General features: G+C 44.3%; 1 protein-coding gene across 4 annotated transcripts in view; it reads right to left on the reverse strand.

Moving 5' to 3' along the window:
- The window catches only part of LOC121569842 (extended synaptotagmin-2), a 53,245-nt gene extending 33,022 nt beyond the window's left edge, over positions 1–20,223 (reverse strand). For all 4 annotated transcript variants that reach the window (XM_045221614.1, XM_045221612.1, XM_045221613.1 and 1 more), the window contains exons 1-4: positions 20,128–20,223; positions 18,672–18,761; positions 5,330–5,385; positions 684–804 (exon numbers count right to left, since the gene is read on the reverse strand). In XM_045221614.1, the coding sequence (XP_045077549.1) occupies positions 684–804; positions 5,330–5,385; positions 18,672–18,737 (243 nt within the window). In that variant the 5' untranslated portion in view covers positions 18,738–18,761; positions 20,128–20,223. The remainder of the gene's footprint in view (positions 1–683; positions 805–5,329; positions 5,386–18,671; positions 18,762–20,127) is intronic.
- Positions 20,224–21,137: the final 914 nt, after the last annotated feature.

Here is a 21,137-nt window from a genome sequence, read left to right on the forward strand (position 1 = left end):
GAAATCGCTAAGCAATGTACTTTGAAGCAGTGTGCCGATGCCTGTATCAATTTATCAGAAGCACATTATCAATGACGTCCGAAGTGTCGTTTCGTCGAACAACCACCTGATTGGTTTGGTATTGGTTTGGTAGAAGACAAAAACACTACGCTGCGCATGCGATACGGAGTGTGGGACGTCGTCTATAATAATTTGGCTGTTCCAAATTATTTTGACCAGCAGGTGCCACTAGTGTACACTGTGTTCATCAAAGCCTTGAGTAATTAACCTTTTTTTGACACAATTGGCTGGAAAACCTTAATGCTTCAGGAAGCTTTGTTTCCCCATCACTACCTATCAGGATCATCATACATGCAGAATATTTGGTATTTGGTATTTATTAGGATCCCCATTAGCCGCTGCAAAAGCATCAGCTACTCTTACTGGGGTCCACAAAAAATGTGATGATGGATTTGGTGGCAGACGGGTGTGCTCTGCTAATACGAACACTGTTAATTAAAGGGTTACTTTCCACAAAAACATATTTTAGTATTTTGTTTATTAGTCCACTGTTGATATGGTCTCAAAAATTGTGCATGCCAAAACACTAAACAAAATCCGAAAAATATGTGTTCCTTTAATTAGTGTGTGAAATATGATAATGATGTATGATTAGATATAGGATAGATGAAAGGCTGCAGTACCTTTGGCATAGGGAAGCGTAGCTGAGCCAGTTCTATATCTCCCACTAGTGGGATAGTGATGCGGTTGGGCAACACCAGGTAGCTGTAGATGATGTCCTGAATCAGACTGTCTGAGAAGCCACTGGGAAAAACAAAACACAACAAACCTCACAGTCAGTGAGTACGACCTTTGGATATAATTATTGGAAGGGGTTCAAGCATGTTGTTGGAGTAAATTACAAACCTCAAAATATCACTGTGATCCCCTGGGGAGTCAACACTTAGCAGTGAGGATGTCATTGAGCAGGAGGTCTTACGACCTGAGAATTACAATGCCTTGTAAGGGAAATCGATAGCTAAGAGTGGTCTAGTAACTGATGAGAGATTTTCTGTTAACCTTTAAGCTATCCACTTGGGTTTGATTCTGTAAACATAAATACATTTATGAGAGGGTTCAAGCAATCTGTAAAAATGAAACATATATTTTTATATACCCATTCCTTCACTCTTTCTCTCTCATTTCTCTAAGAAGGCTTCTCAAGAAACATATTTATCATTTTATCCTATAATTTCTCTTGCAGCTGAGCAGAAAGCTAGAGCACTTCTCTGGGGGCAGATTAAGCAGCATTACAGGGAACATGATTCTTCTTTAGTATGTGATCGTTCTTGTGTAACACATACACGTACACACACACACCGTGTAGAGAGCTTCATGCAGTATCAGCTGTTATTGTTCCCCTGACCTTGCAGTGGGACACAGAGCTAGGTCATACAAAAAAAAAATAACACTACACCACAACTGTCAGACAACCTGTGTTGAATAACATCAAGGGGATATGAGAGTGAGAGGGCGAGAGAGAGGGAAAAAGAGAGAGAGGGAGAGAGCGAGAGAGGGGGGGGGTCTTTGGAGGGGATGGGTGGTTTTATCTACTCTGTGATACAGTAGACTCCACCCCTCCAACATACAGCTGGCACTGTCTATCGCTTGTGGTTGAGAGCTTGTCTCTGTGACTGTCATTTCTCTGCTGCCCGGGCCTGTCCTGTCCTATCACTAACCCAGAGGCAGGCACACCTCCCCCCCATCCCCCACCCCCTAGCCCATGAACCGGGCATGTGCCACTGAGCCTCCACAAACAGGCTCACAGTGTACTGACTACACATATCTATTACACCCCTACAGAGAAATAGCAGTGGGGGGATGGGCGGTTATGCTCTGTAGAATCAGGGAGATGATTTCCATCACTGAGCTGCGGATGTGTCAACACCCGTGTCTAAATCAATAGACTGTGAGGAGGAGAGTGGCTGTATCATGAAATCTTTATTAGGGACATTTTCCACCGCCGCAGTAGCGTTAACATAAGGTTTAAACACCAGAAGCCACTGTCAACTCACAACAATATAAAAACTAAGAATTGACTGTGGATAATACAAATTATGCCTGGTCTGCAGAGAAGGCAAAGGTTATCTGCTCTTTGAATGCCATGAGAACATTGTATTGGTCCCTTTACCAGAAGAGGGAAATCTATTCTATTGAATCCATTATGGAAGTCATGAATTGTGCTTGTTTCACCAGCAATCAGTGCTCTATTTATTTACATTTTAGTCATTTAGCAGACGCTCTTATCCAGAGTGACTTACATGAGCAATTAGGGTTAAGTGCCTTGCTCAAGGGTACAGACAGATTTTTAACCTAGTCGGTTCGGGGATTAGAACCAGCGACCTTTCGGTTACTGGCACAACGCTCTTAACCACTAAGCTACCTGCCGCCTTTATGTGTCTATGTGACTCTGATGTGTTTGTTGTTGCTGTTTGTGTATTGCTAGTGAGTGGTGACAAATCCAATTTCCCCTTTTGGGATTCAATTCAATTCAATGCAAGTAGTAGCACTGCCATACCCCAAAACAATTTAAAGATAACACAAGAAAAGTGCAAACTTATTAGCCAATGCCTCTTTACAGTCTACTTTATTCTACACTAAAGTGTAACAGTTACTCTTAATAAGCAGATCATCCAATGTGCTCTTTCATTTAAATGAGCCCTAAGAAATCCCCAAGTCCCCTCCCCATTACCACATCATTTTAGAGTTGAGAGATGTGCGGATGAAGATTATTTTAGCAACCCCAGAGAGTTGGTGGAGTGGCGCAATTTAAATATCTATAAAGTCAGAGATGAGTTGCACAAATGAAAAAAACAGCTAAGCTGTGTGAGCTTTTTTTAGCCCTGCCAGGCAGGCATGTGTTGCTATGAGCATTTCATGGACTGAAAGCCTAACAGCCATAGGGCGATGGTCACTCTAGCTGTCGTCCTCCTGCTACCTTAAAAAACGCTCCAATCACATACAACAACCCCAAGAGGAAAATACCTACTATAAAACCTGTATGGGTACTAATCACACCTGAAAGTAGTGAAAGCTTGGCCTGACAAAAGAGGGTGTAGAGTGAAGTTGCCCCTACATGTTGATCTTGGGTACGTTTTAGATTTTCCCCACACAGAAAATTCTCCAGTGTTAAAAGAATTGAAATTGACACTGAAAGTGTTGAGTATGTGGACCCATTTAGACACCGGAACAGTGTTAAATTAACACACTGCTTTGTGTAAAGCCTTATTCTAATATTTCGCAGAGCGCCTTGCCTTACGAGTACATTTCAGAGTTGCCACCCATGACTGTATTTGTTAGTGACAGAGACATAGTTGTTGCATTCAAACATTTTCATTTCAGTCCTGTGGACTTCACCAAGTAAGATCCTAAATGAATATGTCATCATAAAAAATGTAACAAGTAACACAATACCATACGTATTTCATAAGGCCTAATTTTGAGGGCCTAGTTTACCCTAATACATGGACCTGAAACTCATAAACATCACTTTGAACCAAAACCATGCCAATCATTATCATATTTCCCAGCATGCTGTTTTGCAGGTAGGTTTCAATATTTATGTTTGTGCATTGATTTGTTGATTCATTAATTAATATTATGCTACTCAAATATAAATTACTAACATTTTCTAAACTAATCCAATATGTTACTTGGACTTATTGCACCCCTTACTGAAATGGTTGTTCCAGTTTAGGTAGTCTCATAGCTTATTCTTCCCAACACTGGCAGTATTCTGAATACAAGTTGAATATCCCCACATTGGCTCAGTTCCAATGGGAATTACACATCACCTTGCAAGCCAGCATAATATCTAAACCATGAGGTTTAGATTTGTTCCTGTAGGGGTACAAAAGCGTGTCACTGTAGCGGTAAAGTAACCCTTTATACCTTTAGTTAAAAGTGCAAGTAGAGTTGTAAAATTCCAGCGATTACCCCCAAAATACCAGATTTTCTAAAAATCCTGGTTGAAGGATTTCAGATTTCCTGCTTCCAACCATGTATTCTGGAAAACCTGGGAATGTTACCAGAATTTGGCAACCCTACCAGCAAGTCACATTATGCTGGGTTGCAAAGTGACAAGTAATTCCTATTTGAATCCAGACAGAGCTAAGCTATCTAACAGTTTGAATTTTTATTAACCTGCAACCAATCACAATGAGTGTCATGTTACAAACATTGTGAGGAGACTACCTAAGGCATTTAAACTGGAACAAACATTTCAGTTACGGGTGCAAAAAATATAACTAACTGATTGGATTAGTTTAGAAAAATGTATGTTATTTCTCTTTGTGTAGCATAAGATTTATCAATTAATCAATAAATCAATGTACATGCACAAACGGAGATATTGAAACAAACAAAACAACTAAAGCATTATGAAACGTCTATTCGATCAAATAAGTAGGAAATAAGCCATAAATGTTTTTGTTGACCAAATTCGACACTCATGGACCTCCATACAAAAACTCCTTGCTTGGTGGGCAAAACAATGAAAAAACACCACCTGCTGGAGGGAGACAGATTTTAAGCCGAGTTGGGCCTCTCTCTCAATAGTGTGCAACTGCAGCACGCCCTGCAGGAACGCCCCGAATTGCAGGCCGCAATTGCACCCTTCTCCTCTCTCTTCCTCTTCCTCTCTGACCACACCAAACAATTAATTGAACAGCAGCCATCATCTATGGACCAGCAGTATGCGTCATTGATCAAGTGATTTGTCTTCCTATGTACTTTGATTTTTTCTATAGTTTCTGGGTTATCAGATGATGTTCTTGAACATTACTTTTGATGCTCTACTGCCCTATTGCTTGCCTATGGCTACTTAGCTTCAGCATTTTACATATTGTTCATGTAAGTTTAAGCCATTTCAGTATTGCTACTTATAGCACCCTTTTGAGTAGCATTATATGGGAAATGTGTATTGATTAATTGTGCCAGGGTAATTGTAGCTTATTGTGGATTTATGTTTAACTGTCACTTCTTTCCATTGTTCCTAGAACCATACTAGATACTATTACATCAATGTTCTCTGATGACTGGCCTCTGCCAAAATAAAACGGCTCAAAGTGATCAAAGAGAAGCCCTTTGGCGGCCATCACCATTCCCACTAAAATCAGCCATACAGTCCTTTCAAAACTAGACCATTTCTTACACTGTCAGTGTTTTTTTTAACACTGGAGAATTTTCGGTGCACTAACGGTGGTTAGGAGTAGGGGAGGGGAAGCTGATCCTAGAGCTGTACCTAGGGGAAACTTCACGCCGGAGCACAAAAGAGACTCAGTTTACTTACTTGAGCCCAGGAATGTCTAGTATATTGGTGAGGCCTGTCCAGTTGATTTCCAGAAGCTAGATGAAAACAAAAGAAAGGATTTAGCAGTCTGGAAACTGGAAGAACATGCTGTACATTGAAAGATTAATTAGCCACACCAGTGCTTTTCTTTTTACTTACTTAAGTGATCTAAAAACAAACCACATCTTTTAAAAGGGAAAAATGCAGACAGGGACACCAGGCAGAAAGAGTAGGGATTGATTCAAGCACGTAACTTTATTGTTGTGTGACTCAGTCATCAGAGTGAGGGACAGTGTGTCGGTGCAAAGCTCTTGATGATTAAAAACAGAAGATAGCATTCTGACAATGGTGGGTGCAGCAAAGTGAAACAGAAGCCAAGAAAGCTAATTGCTTTGCCTCTAGCTAAATAAACCAATTTCATCATAAACCTGACATTTTTACACACTAAAAACGACAAGATGGTGTGTCAACACAAGCATGTTTTTAGCTGCAATTGTACCCTATAGTTAGCCTGGTAGAACTAGCTTTACCGCTAAGTTCACCATTCTGTGGTGAACGCAGCAATCAGGTTGGTTCCACCAGGCTACCCTATAGTTAAATACTGTACCTAATTGTTTCACTTGTTTCAGCTGTCTCTTATCTCGCCTACTGTTGAAATGGGGACACACAGCCTTGTACAGTATGTATATGAGTCATACCCAGGTCACTGACACCAGAGATACCGGCCACAGATTGGACAAACACTTAACCTGCTGAAAGATGTATTACAAAAACAATCCTCTTGAACCACTTCCATATACAGGAGCTGTTGTCCCAAACTGCACCCTATTCCCTAAGTAGATTCCCTAGCGCACAACACAGGGAATATGATGCCATTTGGAATGCACACAGGGTCTATTGAGAACAGGGACTGTATTATTCCATGGAAAGTCTCTTACCTAAAGGTTCTGTGAATATAAAGTGTTATAACAATGTTAACATTGCTGCTTAGAGCAAAGGGGGACAATGCCTGTTTGAAATCACACTGCATATTTGGTAAAAGAGAGACACCACAGCTAAGGCAGAAAAAGTATCCTCTCTCTCTCTCTCTCTCTCATTGCAGCAGATATAGTTTTGAGCAAGGACTGACTGGAACACTGCAAGGTAATCAAAGTAGCCATATGGTGCATTTCCACTGCATGGATTGGTACCATTGTTTGGCCAAAATATGTTGCCTTTTGTGTATAAAACTGGTGCTGAGACCCCAAAAAGCCGGAGTCTCACCAGTGCTGCAATAGAGAAGCCGTATATAGCAGGTACTGTACTGTAGCAGTGAACAGGCAGAGCGCACTACAACAAAAAGGATGCTGGGATAAAAACAACCCAATTTGGATAAATATTGGACAGAACACACGTTGGGTTATTTTGACCCTGCAAGTTGGGTCACTTAGTTGGGTTATTGATGTGGGGTACTGAGCTATGACCCACCGGGTCAGATCAGAAGAATGGAGGCATGGCTTAGTAGGGGCGTGGCTTTCAAATATACTGAACAAAAATATAAATGCAACATGTAAAGTGTTGGTCCCATGTTTAATGAGCTGAAATAAAAGATTTTGTGCACTAATTTGTTTACAGCCCTGTTAGTGAGCATTTCTCCTTTGCCGCGATAATCCATCCACCTGACAGGTGTGGCATATCAAGAAACGGATTAAAGAGCATGATCATTACGCAGGTGCACCTTGTGCTGGGGACAGTAAACGGCCACTCTAAAATGTGCAGTTTTGTCACACAACACAATGCCACAGATGTCTCATGTTTTCAGGGAGAGTGCAATTGACATGCTGACTGCGGGAATGTCCACCAGAGCTGTTGCTAGAGAATTTAATACCATGAGTCGCCTCCAACTTTGTTTTAGAGAATTTGGCAGTACGTCCAACCGGCCTCACAACCACAGACCACGTGTAACCACGCCACCCCAGGACCTCCACATCCGGCTTCTTCACATGCGGGATCGTCTCAGGGGGGAAGGAAGTGGTGAGGAGTATTTATGTCTGTAATAAAGCCCTTTTGTGGGGAAAAACAAATTCTAATTGGATGGGCCTGGCTCCCAAGTGGATAGGCCTATGCCCACCCAGGCCCACCCATGGCTGCGCCCCTGCCCAGTCATGTGAAATCCATATATTAGGGCCTAATGAATTTATTTATATTGACTGATTTCCTTATATGAACTGTAACCCAGTAAAATCTTTGAAATTGTTGCATGTTGCGTTTATATTTTTGTTCAGTGTAATTCTTTTTGGCCGTCCGTGAGAGTAAATGTCATTCTGGTTCATGTTCTGTTGTATTGTCATCACATGTTAAGGTTGAGCACTGACACTTTTGTAGATACCTGCTCCCCAGGCACCGGATGTCAATTAAGGCAGCCCCCCGCACCTCTCTGATTCAGAGATAATTCCTTTCCTGGGACTCAAAAGAGGAAGCGACGGCGCAAGTGAGACTGACAAGAGTCGTGGCTGAACAAGGACATGGATAATATACATCTCACTGGTTTTTCCATGCATCGTCAAGACCGGTCGGCAGCCCTGGGTAAGGGGGAGGTGTGTGTGTCTTTCTTAAAAGTTTACACTATTCATCTAGATCAGGGTTGCCCAACCCTGTTCCTGGAGAACTATCCTCCTGTAGGTTTTCGCTCCAACCCCAGGTGTTACTAACCTGATTCATCTTATCAACCTGCTAATTATTAGAATCAGGTGTGCTAGATTAGGGTTGGAGCAAAAACCTACAAGACGGTAGCGCTCCAGGAACAGGGTTGGGCAGTCCTGATCTACAGTCGTGGTCAACAGTTTTGAGAATGACACAAATACTAATTTTCACAAAGTCTGATGCCTCAGTTTTGATGATTTGCATATACTCCAGAATGTCATGAAGAGTGATCAGATGAATTGCAATTAATTGCAAAGTCTCTCTTTGCCATGAAAATGAACTTAATCCCCAAAAAACTTTTCCACTGCATTTCAGCCCTGCCACAAAAGGACCAGCTGACATCATGCCAGTGATTCTCTCGTTAACACAGGTGAGAGTGTTGACGAGGACAAGGCTGGAGATCACTCTGTCATGCTGATTTAGTTAGAATAACAGTGGAAGGTTTAAAAGGAGGGTGGTGCTTGAAATCATTGTTCTTCCTCTGTTAACCATGGTTACCTGCAAGGAAACACATGCCGTCATCATTGCTTTGCACAAAAAGGGCTTCACAGGCAAGGATATTGCTGCTAGTAAGATTGCACCTAAATCAACCATTTATCGGATCATCAAGAACTTCAAGGAGAGAGGTTCAATTGTTGTGAAGAAGGCGTCAGGGCGCCCAAGAAAGTCCAGCAAGCGTCAGAACCGTCTCCTAAAGTTGATTCAGCTGTGGGATTGGGGCACCACCAGTGTAGAGCTTGCTCAGGAATGGCAGCAGGCAGGTGTGAGTGCATCTGCACGCACAGTGAGGCGAAGACTTTTGGAGGATGGCCTGGTGTCAAGAAGGGTAGCGAGTAAGCCACTTCTCTCCAGGAAAAACATCAGGGGCAGACTGATATTCTGAAAAAGGTACAGGGATTGGACTGCTAAGGACTGGGGTAGTCATTTTCTCTGATGAATCCCCTTTCCGATTGTTTGGGGCATCCGGAAAACACCTTGTCTGGAGAAGACAAGGTGAGCGCTACCATCAGTCCTGTGTCATGCCAACAGTAAAGCATCCTGAGACCATTCATGTGTGGGGTTGCTTCTCAGCTAAGGGAGTGGGCTCACTCACAATTTTGCCTAAGAACACAGCCATGAATAAAGAATGGTACCAACACATCCTCTGAGAGCAACTTCTCCCAACCATCCAAGAACAGTTTGGTGACGACCAATACCTTTTCCAGCATGATGGAGCACCTTGCCATAAGGCAACAGTGATAACTAAGTGGCTCGGAGAACAAAACAATTTTTGGGTCCATGGCCAGGAAACTCCCCAGACCTTAATCCCATTGAGAACTTGTGGTCGATCCTCAAGAGGCGGGTGGACAAACAAAAACCCACAAATTCTGACAAACTCCAAGCATTGATTATGCAAGAATGGGCTGCCATCAGTCAGGATGTGGCCCAGAAGTTAATTGACAGCATGCCAGGGCGGATTGCAGAGGTCTTGAAAAAGAAGGGTCAACACTGCAAATATTGACTCTTTGCATAAACTTAATGTAATTGTCATTAAAAGCCTGACACTTACGGAACGGAATGCTTGTAATTACACTTCAGTATACCATAGTAACATCTGACAAAAATATCTCATAACACTGAAGCAGCGAACTTTGTGAAGACCAATACTTGTGTCATTCTCAAAACTTTTGACCACGACTGTAGATACTTATATGTTTCCCCTTTCATCTGGTGTTAGCTAGTTACTGGCTAGCTAGGTCTTCAGCCAGCATGGAACAAAAGGGGGGGAGGGTCTTTAAAAACTCTGACGCAGTTGTCATGTCAGCACATCCGTCAGTGCTGCTGTGAATGACAAAAAATTGGTTTACTTCATTGATGCAATTTCAATTTTTGAGTTGCTGTATGTATCACCAAATTTGCTTGAGATGATTTTACTGCAACACTGCTCACTATATCCAAGTTTCTTGACATAGCTGTGTCAAAGAGCTGTCACTCAAGTGAGCTCATGAATATAAGCTCCCCGCAAACTCAGCCTGTCTTTTCAAACTTCCCGGTAGTTAGCCATGAGAGAAAAAGTAATTTTTCGCAAATATTTAGAATTTCTATACCCCAAAAATATTATGGGTGGTATTTTAGTCACTCAAAAGGTTGTTTTACATGGGAATCAGAATGACTGTTTGGGACCTTTCACAACAGCTGGGGTGCGATCTCTACTGTTAAGGAAGTCTCAAGTTTTTGCTTGCCTGAGTTAGAATTCCTCATGATAAGCTGCAGAATATAATATTTACCAAGAGAGTTTTCATCTATATTTCGCATAGCAGTCTATTTACCACCACAAACCGATGCTGGCACTAAGACTGCACTCAACAAGCTGTATAGGGCCATAAGCAAACAAGAAAATGCACATTCAGGCACTTCTCGTGGCTGGTGATTTTAATGCAGGGAAACTGAAATCCGTTTTACCACATTTTTATGAGCATGTCATCTGCGCAACTAGAGGCAACAAAACCCTAGATCACCTTTACTCCACACAGAAATGCATACAAGGCTTTCCCTCGCCCTCTCTTTGGCAAATCTGCCATAACTATATCCTCCTGATTCCTGCTTACAAGCAAAGACTCAAACAGGAAGTACCAGTGACGCGTTCAATGCGGAAGTGGCCCGATGAAGTGGATGCTAAGCTACAGGAATGTTTCGCTAGCACAGACTGGAATATGTTCAGGGATTCATCTGATAACATTGAGGAGTTTACCACATCAGTCACCGGCTTCATTAATATGTGCATCGACGATGTCTTCCCCACAGTGACCGCATGTACATATCCCAACCAGAAGCCATGGATTACAAGCAACATCTGCACTGAGCAAAAGGCTAGAGCTGCCGCTTTCAAGGAGCAGGACACTAATCCGGACGCTTATAAGAAATCCTGCTACGACTCATGACGAGCCATCAAACAGGCAAAGCGTCAATACAGGACTAAGATTGAATCCTGCTGCGCCGGCTCTGACGTTCATCGGATAGGGCAGGGCTAGTAAACTATCAGGGATTACAAAGGGTAACCCAGCCGTGAACTGCCCAGTGACACCAGCCAGCCAGATGAGCTAAATGCCTTCGATGCTCGCTTTGAGGCAAGCAACATTGAACCATGCATGAGAGCACCAGCTGTTCTGGACGACTGTGTGATCTCGCTCTCCGTTGCCGATGTGAGTAAGACCTTTAAACAGATTAACATTCACAAGGTCGCGGGGCCAGACGGATTACCAGGACATGTACTCAGAGCATGCGCTGACCAGCTGGCAAGTGTCTTCACTGACATTTTCAACCTCTCCCTGACTGAGTCTATAATACCTACATGTTTCAAGCAGACCACCATAGTCCCTGTGCCCAAGAATGCCAAGGTAACCTGTCTAAATGACTATCGCCCCGTAGCACTCACATTTGTAGCCATTAAATGCTTTGAAAGGCTGTCATGGCTGACATCAACACCATCCTCCCAGACACCCTGGACCCACTCCAATTCGCATACCGCCCCAACAGATCTACAGATGACCCAATTTCTATTGCACTCCACACTGCCCTCTCCCACCTGAACAAGAGAAACACCTATGTGAGAATGCTGTTGATTGACTACAGCTCCCCATTCAACACCATAGTGCCCTCCAAACTCATCACTAAGCTCAGGACCCTGGGATTGAACACCTCCCTCTGCAACTGGATCCTGGACTTCCTGACCGGCTGCTCCCAGGTGGTGAGGGTAGGCAACAGCACATCTGCTAACACAGGGGGGCCCCTCAGGGTGCGTGCTTAGTCTCCTCCTGTACTCCCTGTTCACCCACAACTCCAAGACCATCATTAAGTTTGCTGACGACACGATGGTGGTAATAATAATAATAATAATAATAATAATAGGGACTTATATAGCGCTTTTCAAGGACCCAAAGTTGCTTTACAATTGTAGAAATAAAAATAAAATAAAAAATAACAGGAGTCAAAACAAAACATCAGACTAAACAAAAATATGAAAAAAGAGACGGGTGGGCTCAAAGATGGAAAAGAGTGTGATGTATCAGTGTATGTATTTTTATTTATTACAGTCCATTAGCTGCTGCCAAGGAGACTCTTCCTGGGGTCCAGCAAAATTAAGGCAGTTATACACAATAAAAAAAACATAACAATACATTTCACAACACATTAAGTGTGCCCTCGGGCCACTACTCTACTACCACATATCTACAAACAAAACCCATGTGTACGTGTGTGTATAGTGAGCATGTTATCACACGTGTGTGTGTTTCTTCACAGTCCCCGCTGTTCCATAAGGTGTATTTTTATCTGATTTTTAAATCTGATTTTACTGCTTGCATGAGTTACTTGATGTGGAATAGAGTTCCATGTAGTCATTGCTCTATGTAGTACTGTGCGCCTCCCATAGTCTGTTCTGACCCTGGGGACTGTGAAGACCCTGGGTGTCTGAGCTGTGTGCTAGTAGTTTAAACAGACAGCTCGGTGCATTCAACATGTCAATACATCTCACAAATACAAGTAGTGTGAAGTCAATCTCTCCTCTACTTTGAGCCAGGAGAGATTCACATGCATATTATTAATGTAAGCTCTCTGTGTACATTTAAGGGCCAACCGTGCCCTGTTCTGGGCCAATTGTAATTTTCCTAAGTCCCTCTTTGTGGCACCTATCCACACTGAGGAACTTGAAGCTCTCGACCTGCTCCACTACAGCCCTGTCGATGTGGATGGGGGCGTGCTCGATATGGGTATGGGGAGGGTAGGGATTTGATATGCCTGATCACTAACGACTTTGAAACAGTCTATAGGGAGGAAGTCAGTGACCTGGCAGTGTGGTGCCCGGACAACAACCTCTCACTCAACTCAAGACAAAGGAGCTGATCGTGGACTACAGGAAATGAAGGGCCGAACACGCTCCCATCCACATCGACGGGGCTGTAGTGGAGCGGGTTGAGAGCTTCAAGTTCCTCTGTGTCCACATCACTAAGGAATTATCATGGTCAACACACACCAACACAGTCATGAAGAAGGCACGAAAAGACCTCTTCCCCCTTAGGAGGCTGAAAAGATTTTGCATTGGCCCTCAAATCCACAAAAGGTTTGTACGGCCCAGTACATCACTGGGGCCGAGCTCCCTGCAATCCAGTACCTCTATACCAGGCGGTGTCAGAGAAAGGCCCTAAAAACAAGTCATAGACTGTTTTCTCTGCTACCGCACAGCAAGCGGTACCGATGCACCAAGTCTGGAACCAACAGGACCCTGAACAGCTTCTACCCCCAAGCCATAAGACTGCTAAATAGTTAACCAAATAGCTACCTGGACTATCTGCATTGACCTTTTTTGCACAAACTATGTTGACTCATCACATACGCTGCTGTTATTGTTTATTATCTATCCTGTTGTCTAGACACTTTACCCCTACATATATGTACATATCTACCTCAATTACCTCGTACCCCTGCAAATCAACTCAGTACTGGTACCCCGTGTATATAGCTAAGTTATCATGACTTATTGTGTATTTATTCCTTGTGTTATTATTTTTCTATTATTAAAAAAATAATGTATCTCTGCATTGTTGGGAAGGGCCCATAAGTAAGCATTACACTATTAGTCTACACTTGTTGTTTACGAAGCAAATGACAAATACAATTGTATTTTATTTTATTCACTTTCATGCTGGGATGACCCAGCAGTTGGGTCTTTTTAATGTAATCCATAGGTTATTTTTAGGAGGCATGGCCTATTGGGGGCATGGCTTTCAGATAGTTCATTTTAGACAGCCCTTGAGAGTAAATGTCATTCCTGTTCATCACGTTAAGTTTCACATTACATATTTTAATAGAAATGTAATAAGATATTGTGACGTCACGAGAGGCTACACAGCTTTCAGCGGGATTGCTCAAGTAGTGCAAGGAGACAAGGTTCAAACAAAACAAGGATTTTATTATAGGTCTTGGGAAATTAACGAAAATATAACAAAATTCTGTTCTCTTGTGGCTCTTTAAGGGTTAACAGTTCAGGGATGTCTCTTCCACATCCAAAATCATAATTCTCACTCGCTCAGATAACTTTTCCCCAGCCTTACTGTAGTCCACGTTGCAGCTAGTGGCCAACCCAGCAAAAAAGTCCTTCCAAATGTCTCTCACGTATTTCCACAGGTGCATATATCCAAAGGTAGAGTATTTCCCAAAGGTAAGTATCTCCAAATCCTTATATTCCTCATGGAAGTGGACGTGCAGCACTCTTGTCCTCCAGAGAGCCCAGGTTGAGACTGTGTCTCTTCCCTTCCCAAACCTTCAGCTCATCAGCTCCTCATTTGTTCCAGCTGCGTGTGGGAAGATTGGCCATAGAGGGGTGGAGTTCCCGACCATACCAGCAGATGGAGCCATAGCTGTCTGGGTTTGCAGCCACCTCAGGGGGGATGTAACGTCCCTCCAGGACACAGCCTCTCGTGACATCACACATCCCCCTCCTCGGGACCGACGTCCTCGTCGGGGGAAAGGCAGCGAAGAAGGCATCACGCCGGGAGAGGGCGTCCGCATTGCCGTGGTGCTTGCCAGCCCTGTGGACAACAGAAAAGTTAAACGGTTGCAAGCTCAAAAACCATCTGGTTACTCTACTGTTTGATTCCTTGTTCTTGGCCATCCACTGCAGAGGGGCGTGATCAGATACCACCATGAAACGTCGGCCCAGGAGATAGAACCGAAGGGGACTCCAGGGCCCAGACTACAGCCAGACATTCTTTTCTCCACCGTTGAATAGTTCTTCTCTCTTGGAAGTAACTTTCTGCTTAGGTAGAGAATGGGATGTTCTTCACCGTCATGTGCCTGGGTGAGGACAGCACCCAGACCCACCTCCGAAGCATCCGCTTGGACAATGAATTCTTCTTGAAGTCTGGTGCCACCAGGATCGGACTGGAGCAGAGTGCTCGCTTCAGGTTGAGGAAAGCCGCCTCCGCCGCAGGGTTCCACTTCACCATTCGTGAGTGGCGTTTGGTCGTCAGCTCCGTCAACGGTGCAGCTATGGTAGCAAAATCTGCAATAAAGCGTCTATAGTAGCCAGCGAGGCCCAAAAATGACCTTACTTGCTTCTTGGTGATGGGCTGCGGCCAGTCCTGTATGGCCCGCAGTTTGGCTTCCTGTGGTTTGACCAACCCCCAAGTGGGCCCCTAGCGGGTGTGTGTGTGCTAGGTTGAGTACTGTGGCCCGATAGGGCTGTGGCACGAGGAGTTGTTCATGCACTTCATCATTTTTCTTGACTATCTGATATACTAACCCCGGTTTACTGCGAAATGGGGGTAAGTAGGGTTTGTCTTATCACCTAACACTACACCTTCTAATACCTGCACATTTCTTAAGGCATTTGCAAGAGTAGGATCTTGTAATTGAGCCGTACCATACTGGCCTGTGAGAGGGGGAAGCTCTTGGGTGCCTGGGACGTCTTCTTCACTGGAGAACGGAGCGCTTTCCTGGGCTGCGTTCTCTTCTCCCGTATCCGGACCAGTCTCGGTGTCGGTCTGGGCACCTGCCATCCCTATCAGAGCCCGGGCGGGAGTGAGTAACTCGGAGGATTGCACCGGAGCCTTCCCAGGATGAGTCTTGCCTCTCCGTTTCCGAGGTACTCGGGTTATCCTCTCCTGAGACTCTCTCCAGAGTGGGTAAAAGGCTGGGCAGTCTCGTCCAATTAGGACAGGGACGGGGAGGGAATCAACCACCCCCGCCGTCGTGTGTATGGTTCCCCGTGTGCTGGTCATTGTAAGTTCAGTAATGGGGTATTCTCTGGTGTCCCCATGGACACAGGAAACTGGGAGGACTTTCCCGGGGGTCAGACACGTTGGGCCCACCAAATCCTTACGCACCAGGGTGGCCCGGCTACCAGAATCCAGTAAGGCCTCCACATCATGGTGATTCACAGTTACCGGGCAGGTGGGGGGTCGATCTGGGCCGCCATCTACGACTCCCAAGAGCGAGGCAAAAACGGTGTGTGGGTGCTGAGCTGGAGGACTCGCGAGTGGGCATAGGTTCATCGGCTGGTTTCCCACACTGCCAGGAGATATGTCCCATCTCCCCACACCGGTAACACTGTCGAGTTTCCCCCTCCTGGTGTACTCTTCTTGGACCCGCCTGGTTTCTGGCTCCCCCTGGAGCCGGGATAAGTCCCTGACGTGGCTGGGTTCGAGACCTTGGGGTCCTTTGGACGGGTTCTTCCCATTTGTGGTGGGGCCGCCCTCCTGGGGACTTTTTCGAAGCATTCAGCATCTCCGCTGTGGCCTGGTACTTTTCCACAGCTTCCACGGTCAGATCAGCCGTGGTCAAGGCCTGTTGACTGATGAACCGTTTTGCCTCATAAGGCAGGGCGCGTAGGTAACGATCCACTATACGGCCTCCACCACCGCCGCTGCTGTATTCCTCTGCGGATCCAGCCACTTCCTTGCGATTCGGACAAGTTCATGCATCTGCGCCCGAGAGGTTGGTCTGGTTGGAAGGTCCAGCTGTGAAAGCGCTGGGCCATACCAAACTTTGTGAGTCCATATCTGCTGAGGATCTCAGACTTCAGGGCATCATAGTCAGTAACCTGGTCAGGGCCCAGGTCCCGGACAGCATTCAGCGATTCCCCGGTTAGAAAGGGGGCTAACAGACCAACCCACTGTTGCTTGGGCCAGGCTTCCCTAGTGGCCGTGGCCTCAAATGCATGCAGGTATGCCTCAATGTCATCGGTAGCTCCCATCTTAGATATAAAGTCACTTGCCTTTATTGGGCGGGGTATTTTGGACCACCCTCTGTCTCTGCAACTGCAATTCCTCTGCCTTCAGAAGGTTGGCTTTCTTTTGCTCCTCCAAGAGAGCCACGTTTGCTTGCATCTGGGCTTGCTGGCCAGCAACAAGGGCTTTCAATATGTCCTCCATTTCAGTCGGCGGGAGCCTACGGCCAACTTGGAAAACTGGGTGATCAAACCTTCGGTATCCTCCTCTGACATGCACTATTAACGCTTGAGCGTGCCCGTATTCTCCACCATCTGTGACGTCACGAGAGGCTACACAGCTTTCAAGCGGGATTGCTCAAGTAGTGCAAGGAGACAAGGTTCAAACAAAACAAGGATTTTATTATAGGTCTTGGGAAATTAACGAAAATATAACAAAATTCTGTTCTCTTGTGGCTCTTTAAGGGTTAACAGTTCAGGGATGTCTCTTCCACATCCAAAATCATAATTCTCACTCGCTCAGATAACTTTTCCCCAGCCTTACTGTAGTCCACGTTGCAGCTAGTGGCCAACCCAGCAAAAAGTCCTTCCAAATGTCTCTCACGTATTTCCACAGGTGCATATATCCAAAGGTGAGTATTTCCCAAAGGTAAGTATCTCCAAATCCTTATATTCCTCATGGAAGTGGACGTGCAGCACTCTTGTCCTCCAGAGAGCCCAGGTTGGAGACTGTGTCTCTTCCCTTCCCAAACCTTCAGCTCATCAGCTCCTCATTTGTTTCAGCTGCGTGGGAAGATTGGCCAGTAGAGGGGTGGAGTTCCCGACCATACCAGCAGATGGAGCCATAGCTGTCTGGGTTTGCAGCCACCTCAGGGGCTGTAACGTCCCTCCAGGACACAGCCTCTCGTGACATCACAATATATATTTTTTGATTATACCAAAGTGGGGAACTCATTAAAGCTACGAAAGTGTCAGTGCTCAACCTTAACGCCTCCAGTCTTCAAAGAAAACCACCCAACTAAGTGACCCAACTGGCTGGATCAAAATAACCCAATGTGTGTTCTGTCCACTATTTACCTAGTGCTGGATTATTCCAGCATTTTTTGAGTGCATGGTGGGGCAATTAGAGCTTCTTCTCCAAGCATAACCTTAAGAGACCACGTACACAGGACTTTGCAGCTGTGCATTCCTGATCTTGCGTAGCCTTCCTAAGGCTGTTTTCCCTCCAGTTCTGGCAACACAGCACGGATAAGGGCTTCGCCTAATATGGTCTCCTCCTATCCACTAGTTGTGTCAGAATGTTTTTATTTTATTTGGCAGTCAAGATCGAACCATTTAAGGAGGAGAATGAAGGGTTGTCCCCCTTCACTGTGATGCATTCTGGAGAATATTTTATATAGTCTGTCTCCTACATAAATGAAAAGAGGGTCACTTATGATCTTTGCAATCCTTTTATCCTTTACCTCAACCTTTCTTCCATAAATGTGCATAGCTGTTTTCCCATTTTTGGATGACAGATAACAGAGATATAGCATGCCCAAGGCTACAGAAACAGGAGTTGCTGTTCCAGAGTTTGTGGTCTGCTCTCACAGCACCATGTAACAACACTGTGATTTACAGTCTAGCCACTACACACTCTCCTCCTGCTTCCCCTCTCTGCTGTCTGCACTGAGGCTGGTGTAGGCAGTGATAAGAAACCCACCAAAGTAGGACTAGCCTGATCTGTGTCTATTTAAGGCTCCAGTGTCTCCGCTGGGGACTCGTATCTGACTTAAATCGGCCAAATGTTTAGGCAGTACAGAGGCCTGGAGGCTCAGCACTAGAGGAAGGAAGACAGTGATAAAATACCCATTGTCAAACAACTGTCCTGCAAGCAGCTGACAATGCAACTGGCCTGAAATCCAAATGATAGAAAGAGGAAGTGTGTGTCAAGTGTATACAAGGGCTAGAACTTACAGGTTTTTTCAGGAAGAACAGGGACAGAGCTCCGACAAGGGGCATGTCACCTAGCAATGGCTCCATGACTACTCTCAACACTCCATGGAGCTGTGAAACACAAAAGAGGCATTAAGATTAAAAGTACACTCGCTCTGCAGTGATAAAACAGAATCACACACAAGACACAAGGTTAAGGTAGCTTTCAGTATCATGGAACTAACACTCTGCAGGCCCTTGACCCACCTAATAAGCTCTACTCGGAACATTCCAGAGTGAGGCCTGGACATTACAAAGATGGCCCCTTTACTGTCATTATTATCAGGCCAACATAACATAACTGCTCCTATGTTATCCTCAACTTGCTAAACAAATATCGAGCTAATTATATCTCTCAAAGACAAGTGTTGTGTTGCAGTAAAATCATCTCAAGCAAATTGGTGATACACAAAGCAACTCAAACAACAATGAAATTGCATCAATGATATACATTTTTTTTTTTATACATCTTCCGTTTGGCATGTCTCTTGTGATCCGGTTCACAGCAGCACTGATGGATGTGTTGACTTGACAACTGCGTAAGAGTTTTGAACAACCCTTCCCCCGCTTTTGTTCCATGCTGGCTGAACACCTAGCTAGCCAGTAACTAGCTAACACCAGACACAGATGAAAGGGGAAACATAAGTATCTTTGCCATAGATGGAATTTGTAAAATATATGTTTTGCAAATTCGTAACATATTGTTTGAATTGCAATGCGTAACATATCATACGAATTGGAAATGGATGATGGACATCCACAAATTAATACATACCATACGAAATGGAACATAATCCATTTTACATTTAAGTCATTTAGCAGACGCTCTTATCCAGAGCAACTTACAGTAAGTAGTGAGTTGCTACATTTTCATATTTTTCCGTACTGGTCCCCTGTGGGAATTGAGCCCACAACCCTGACGTTGCAAGCGCAACACTAATTGGAGTGTTTCGGATTTACTTTCACTATATTATGTCTACCCGAGTCCAGGTTGGTATAATAGGACCCTCCTTACTGACAATATTACAGCTCTTTGTCTCTAAGGAGACAGATTGATTGCTTTTCCTGTCAGCTATGTTTCACTGCTTCATGTGCAATGGCCAGTGACATAATTTATTAACACTTGTATTGTTCTACCCTCTATTCTCTCCCCACACACATAAGGTCACTGATCACATGGTATGTTGCTTGCAAGTCATTGCAATCAAAAACTAACTGAGCAAGTGGGCATCATAAAGCAACTTTAATATGCATTCACAACATTTATTTGGATTTAACTATCCTCCACTCTTCTGAACAGGGTTTTAGTGACAAAAACGACAATCAAATCAACCATTAGAGTTTTATAGTCCATTTCCGACTGCAAGTGAAGTGTATTTGTTAAAAAACTAAAACAAAAACGATTTTACATTCCTATGAAATAGAATGTATACATTACCTGTATGCTTTTAATACCAGCTTTGCAGTAGTATCTTTTGACGTCCACATCAATTTCAGTATTTCCAACGAAACTGAAAAAACACAATTATCAGCATCATCAAAAATCACTTGAATGTGTTCATGTACAGTAGGTGTTATTTAATAAAAATAATACAATCACATGACTACTACACACAGTACATTCTATGACAAGCCAAAGGCTAAAATCAGTCCAAAATAGAGATAGTCAGTCACCTGATCTGTGAATCCATGATGATCTGACGCTTGTCCACCATTCTCTGTGTAAACCTTGACCCCGTTAATCCTCAAAGGCTAAACACAAACACAAGACAAATTACATCACCACTAGGGGCCTCAGACCCTCATTCTTGTGTTTTACCCCAGCATGAACTTACTACTCTGTGACCCTTTCTAAACTATTTAGAGACACCCAATCCACCACAGGCACGTGAATAGATAGGGATCTCTAGGATGCTAAAGCCACTGCCCTTTTGCCCTCCAATAACAAAAGTTCAGCTGTGAGTTGAATAGTGTAAAACATCTCATAAACAGTAAGTATGAGGCAGGGTTAGGTAGAGACTCCTGCTGATAAGTCTTGATGCTCACCTTGCCTCCCCCATGTCAATCTTGCTGAAACAGAAGGGTGCTGAGGTGGGAGTTGGCTCCCTTCACGGCCGGTTCGATAGTCTCGTGGAACAGCTTCTCTATGAACTGGCATTACGTCCACATCTGTCTCACAGTCTGCAGGGCCACAGGGAGGAGAACGGATCAGTGAGTTGGCACCGGCCCACATTCTGACCAAATCATCCAATAAGTAATCACAGAAAATGTAGGCTAGAGTGAAGGAGCTGAATTCCACTGAATTAATTGATTCAATATCAGGGCACATATTCAAAATGTGTCTCAGGAGTAGGGAAGCGTTGATATAGGATCAGTTTTGCCTTTCCATCATAATGAAATAAGACAGGAGGGACTGTTCTTCAGATTTAGCACTCATTCTCTGAGACT

This window comes from Coregonus clupeaformis, chromosome 7 (assembly GCF_020615455.1).
Source record: "Coregonus clupeaformis isolate EN_2021a chromosome 7, ASM2061545v1, whole genome shotgun sequence".
Taxonomy (NCBI): domain Eukaryota; kingdom Metazoa; phylum Chordata; class Actinopteri; order Salmoniformes; family Salmonidae; genus Coregonus; species Coregonus clupeaformis.